The 4,818-nt window shown below is 37.8% G+C and overlaps 2 protein-coding genes across 2 annotated transcripts; one reads left to right on the plus strand and one right to left on the minus strand.

The window, feature by feature from the left end:
• The first annotated feature begins 213 nt into the window (after positions 1–213).
• LOC108011579 (uncharacterized) lies at positions 214–1,149 on the plus strand. The gene is made up of 3 exons (XM_070996380.1): positions 214–642; positions 694–861; positions 911–1,149. Exons 1-3 carry the CDS (start codon positions 505–507, stop codon positions 1,064–1,066), a joined length of 462 nt encoding a protein of 153 aa, XP_070852481.1. The 5' UTR covers positions 214–504; the 3' UTR covers positions 1,067–1,149.
• Positions 1,150–1,920: 771 nt separating this feature from the next.
• d-cup (davis-cup) lies at positions 1,921–3,317 on the minus strand. The gene is made up of 3 exons (XM_017076748.4): positions 2,846–3,317; positions 2,644–2,745; positions 1,921–2,586 (listed from the first exon to the last, which is right to left on the minus strand). The coding sequence occupies exons 1-3, from the start codon at positions 3,200–3,202 to the stop codon at positions 2,386–2,388; spliced, it is 660 nt and encodes a 219-aa protein (XP_016932237.1). The 5' UTR covers positions 3,203–3,317; the 3' UTR covers positions 1,921–2,385.
• Positions 3,318–4,818: the final 1,501 nt, after the last annotated feature.

The following is a 4,818-nucleotide window of genomic DNA, read 5'->3' on the forward strand; positions in this document are numbered from 1 at the left end:
ATTTAGATAAGGACTTTAGCAAGGGTATAAAATATTCTATTTTTTTTTTATTACCTATTTTTATCTGCCAGCCCTCTCGAGTTTTACATCTACCTCCGACACTCTTGTTATTAGACTTTTGTTTGTTTACTTTTTTGTTTCATGTTTCACTGACTCGTTACTTGGTTTGAATGAAGGCTATGACCATATAATCCCCCGAATAAAAGGTTTTTATAATTAAACTTTTTAATGGACTCTATCAATAATAATTCATGAGCGTCATTAGGGCTTATCAATTTTTGTTTGATGCGAATATAAGAGGGGACAAATCGCAAAATAAAAATATTCTTTTGAAAAATTAGAACAGTATTATTTAGCACTCGCAATGTTTCGGGAATATTCTGTGTACCTATCGCTTTTTCTGCTCCTTTTAATCGTCCATGAAGTTCGTATTTGTATTTGATATGTTACCAAAACGTTTGTCCCGCTAATTATATATATCTGAAGGCCATCTCAGGTTTTGAGATGACAAATATCATATGCACATCGCTGGACGAATCTTATGCTTCATTTGAGTATTGTTACTTGAAATCCGTGAATCGAACTCATAAATACGCATCCTTGAGAGCAAAACTACACAAGGGGCCCGTTTATAAAATTAAGGTAAGGATTATAATAAAAGATGTTCCAAATAATCCCTTGTATACATTTCAGGTAAACTTTGCGATTTATCAACGGCTAAACGGATACAAGCCATTTCTGTACAATGTCACCGTCGATGGATGTAAATTTATATTAAATCAAAAATCTTCTCCAGTGACCTCATTTATTTTTAACCTTTTCGCTCCTTATTCGAACATGAATCACTCGTGTCCCTATGACGTAAGTACATTTTATTACATTTAATTATAATTTAACAAGTTTATTTCAGAATGACATAATTGTGGAAAAAGTGCCTTATTCGTATTTAAATGGCCAGTTGTCGACTGTTTTGCCTTTTCCAAAATCTTCTTATGCTTTTTGCAGCGATTGGTATTCTGATAAGATAAAACGAGCATCCGTTAATGTCCATGCTACAATAACGTAGTACAATAATATTTAGCTTATTTCAATTTCAATTTTTTATCTGCTGAGCTCAGCATAAAGGGTCAATAAATTATATATGTGTAAATAAAAGTTTCTAAATTGCAAAGCAAATTTTGTATGACAAATAGATTTCAGTAATTAAAAAAGTATTAGGTTTTTAAAGCAATTTTTTCGAATGAATGAACGAAATGAAAATTTAATGAGTGAGGTACCTAGTTATTCAGCGTTCGCAGTGCCTCTACTCTAATGCTGAAATATACCTTAAATTAAGTTTTAACTTCTTAACTTAAGAAAATCGGAGTGCTATAAATGGTGCGCCCAATCTACAATTGTCATAATTAGAGCAACCAGCCAGGGGGCAAACTTCAAGGACCTGCAGTGGCTCAACGGTCTGCGACTGCAGTTAGATGGCTGGTATGGAGAATGTCTCGACAATGTAGAACACCATCCATCAAATGTCAATTGTATGCCAACTGCCAACAAATCAAGCTGTCATGAGGCAATGGCAAAAGGCAGTCGTCGAGCCAGTAGAGCGTTCAACCAGAGCAAAGTATTTCTGGAGCTCCGCTCCATATTTAAAATTATGCCACTAAAGCAGGCGATGCACTGAGAAAAATAGTTCCAAGCCCAAATCATAAGCAAGGTGTTTTATTTGCTAACGATTATTATAGCCCTTGAATAAAAATAAAATGGTAAAGTGCTAGAAAATTTTAAGGTATTTGTTATACACAGAGAAAACTATCCTAGAACATTGTTCTTAAATTGAGAACATTGTTTTTGAATTGAGAACATTCGTTCTTAAAAACCGTGTAAGTAAATTTTGGTATCGATATGAGAACGAAATGGTGAGAAGAGAAAAGTTAAATTGAGTTTATTTAACAACTCTTTTAAGAACATTTTCAACTCAGATGAGAACGTCAGAATTTTCTCTGTGTACTTTTGTTAATTTTTTTAAATTTGCTTTAATATTTACTAATATTTTTCGCGATTTTTGTAAAAGGTATGGCCTCATTTTTAAAATTAGTAATATACAACATTTTTCTCCGTGTGGCTATGAGGCAGCTGGGGTCCCCTATATGTGCTCCATCCATCCATCCATCTATCCAGCGTCTAGTTGCAGCTGTCAGCGCTCTATTCTGCAGTTCATCATCATTGTCATTGACATTTTCGAGTGGCTACAATGGCTGAACAGAGGAAAACGCGGTGGCGGGTCGCACTGATTTGCATTGCTTTCGATTTATTTGTGCCTGAAAGATTTATGCGACTGTTGGGTGTCCTGGCACACTGCCACATACCCTAACATCCCACACCCCATCCATCCTATATCATGCCCATTTCGGGGATGTGAGAGTATATGGCCGTGCAGTAGGCCACCACCAGACGAGTCTCGTCAGTGGGAAAGATGGGACCCAGGAACTCCAGCATGCTTGGCTGTTGCACCACGATCGATCTGTACTCCTCAAATGAGATGATGGCGTCTTGATCCTCATCAAATTTCAGGAGTAGAAAATCGACCATGTCCTAAATGGACAAAAGAGACATTTACAATGTGATTGACTTTGATTAATTATAGCTCACCAGTCGCATTTCGATTACTTCGTCATCGTCCCCGGGGAAAAACCTCTCGACCGACGATGATATTATCTCTCGATTGATGCCCAATCCATTTTTGTCGTAGACCTGATATGGGATTGATTATATTTAAAAAAAAATGCAAAATTGTATGGTATGTATATAAAATTAAGACCTATTAGCTATCAAAAACTCATTGTATCATTACCATGTAGGCGAACTTCATTTTGCGCTCCATATCGCGAGTCATTAGAATGGTCATGTAATTAACGAACTCCATGGGCGTCACATGCTTCCTGCCCCCAGCGATAAGGGTTACGATTCTATCCACCACATCCATGTCGTATAGCTGCTGGAACCCTATCACTATGTTGACGAACTGGGTGGAGGTTATCCGGCGTGCAGAGGGTCCATTCTGGAGACTGAACTTGTAGTAGATCAGCAGGATGCAGGTCACCTCCGAGTCGTTGAAGGGCACCAACCGGGCAATCTGAGGAACCAGTCCGCTGTATACCGACTGGAACCGCTGATTGAACCGATCGTTCATCGTGAGGTCTAACTTCATATTCACTGGTTAGGAAAACAATTAACGGAACTCAAGTTTCAATAATAACAATAACATAAAAACAAACTGACTGCTACTAAAATGAAAAGAAAAACAATAAAGTGGTGATTGAAAATAAATATAAATATATATTATGCACCTTTAAGATCTAAAATTCCTTCAACCGGAAACCGTGAAGAAATATTATCTGCGCCAAATCAAAATATTCGAGTACAAGTTAAAATGAAATTGGGCTAATAATAGAATTTAGAGGACAAATTGCCAAGGATCCATTTAAATTTCGAGCTGCAGGAAATTGATGCCATTAAGCTCTTGTCTGGCATTTTAGTGCAGTCACCGGAAGTGGCTTGGGGCGTCGATTTATTTAAAGAAAAAATCAAAGAGCAGGAAAGTGAAAGTGGAGTGGATGAGCAAGTGGAAAGTGGGCGGGGCGGTGGTGTTGGTGGTCGTTTGGGCGTGTAGGTGGACACTTTTCCGGGCAGACGCATACATCAAACTGCCAGACAGACGACGGCGGCCCACAACATGCATATCAGTCAATTTATCTCCAATTGTGTGTGCGTGTAAAAAAAATTACGCAATTTATACGGCAAGGGAAGGTCCATGGATGTGTGCCTGCGGACCCATTGAACTTTCCCAGAGAAATCTACATATTGATAAATGACCCCAGCGGCCAGCGAGGCAGAAAAATCGATGAACGAACCCCACTTGACATTTAAAGCGCCGTGGCGAATTTATGCGAATTTATATTGCCTTTGGCTGGGCCTGTCTTTGATTTCATTTAATCAGATGTCGATAATTGCAGAGACCTATCCGAAAACTGGGTCACATTACTGGGCTGGATGGCATGGATTTAACAAACTTAAAGTAAACTTTATTATGCACAGGCGACAGATGGACTGACTGCCCAGCCAACTGCGACTACAACTGACCGTGTCGGGGAAAAACTTCATCAAAATGCAGCCTCCACATCCATGGGTTGGAAAATGGTGGAAAATCGCCGAGCGACAGCGGTAGCGAAGTGTAAAATAATTACTCGGCTTTTTCTGCATTACTTGGGCGCTTTTTGACGCACTGTTTCAAGTAATTAATTGAATAAGCGCCTTGGCCCGCAATTGTATTAAATTGCCCGCTGCATTCCCACTGATTGACTTTCCGTCTCTGCGCCAATAATTATTCAAAGTGGCATCGCACGCAGATCCTGCTGGGAGCTGGAAGTTCCTTGCCACGCAGTTTAATGTCCGGGTTCCATTGATTTCACTTAAATTTGTCATCGCCTTCACTGCGAAAAAATATGGAGAATTAAAGCTCATAAAATAATAATGTTTTAAGGAGATTTGTAGAGTGAATTCCCTTTAATAGAGAACCCTAATGGATCTTTTTAATAATATTACTGTAGTAATTACACAGATTTCTATATATTTTATATTTGAAAACTAATAAAATATACAAATATTTTTAATAAAAATCAAATTATGAACTGTATTTATTTTTGTATATGTAAAATCTTAGGAAACCCCCTTTCTTTTCTCAGTTATTGTTAAGAAATCCTCTTTACAAAAATGGCAATATCAATATCTTACAATATCTTAAATTAAACAAGGAAAAGCGTTTCT

This window comes from Drosophila suzukii, chromosome 3, assembly GCF_043229965.1.
Source record: "Drosophila suzukii chromosome 3, CBGP_Dsuzu_IsoJpt1.0, whole genome shotgun sequence".
Taxonomy (NCBI): domain Eukaryota; kingdom Metazoa; phylum Arthropoda; class Insecta; order Diptera; family Drosophilidae; genus Drosophila; species Drosophila suzukii.

Bases quoted from the DNA above. Each gene is read 5' to 3' on its own strand.
- LOC108011579 (XM_070996380.1), top strand. From the start codon at position 505: ATGACAAATATCATATGCACATCGCTGGACGAATCTTATGCTTCATTT. The intron at 643-693 runs GTAAGGATTATA...TATACATTTCAG, and splicing joins GGCCCGTTTATAAAATTAAG to GTAAACTTTGCGATTTATCA. The intron at 862-910 runs GTAAGTACATTT...AGTTTATTTCAG, and splicing joins ATCACTCGTGTCCCTATGAC to AATGACATAATTGTGGAAAA.
- d-cup (XM_017076748.4), bottom strand. From the start codon at position 3,202: ATGAAGTTAGACCTCACGATGAACGATCGGTTCAATCAGCGGTTCCAG. The intron at 2,746-2,845 runs GTAATGATACAA...ATCCCATATCAG, and splicing joins AAATGAAGTTCGCCTACATG to GTCTACGACAAAAATGGATT. The intron at 2,587-2,643 runs GTGAGCTATAAT...TTGTCCATTTAG, and splicing joins AAGTAATCGAAATGCGACTG to GACATGGTCGATTTTCTACT.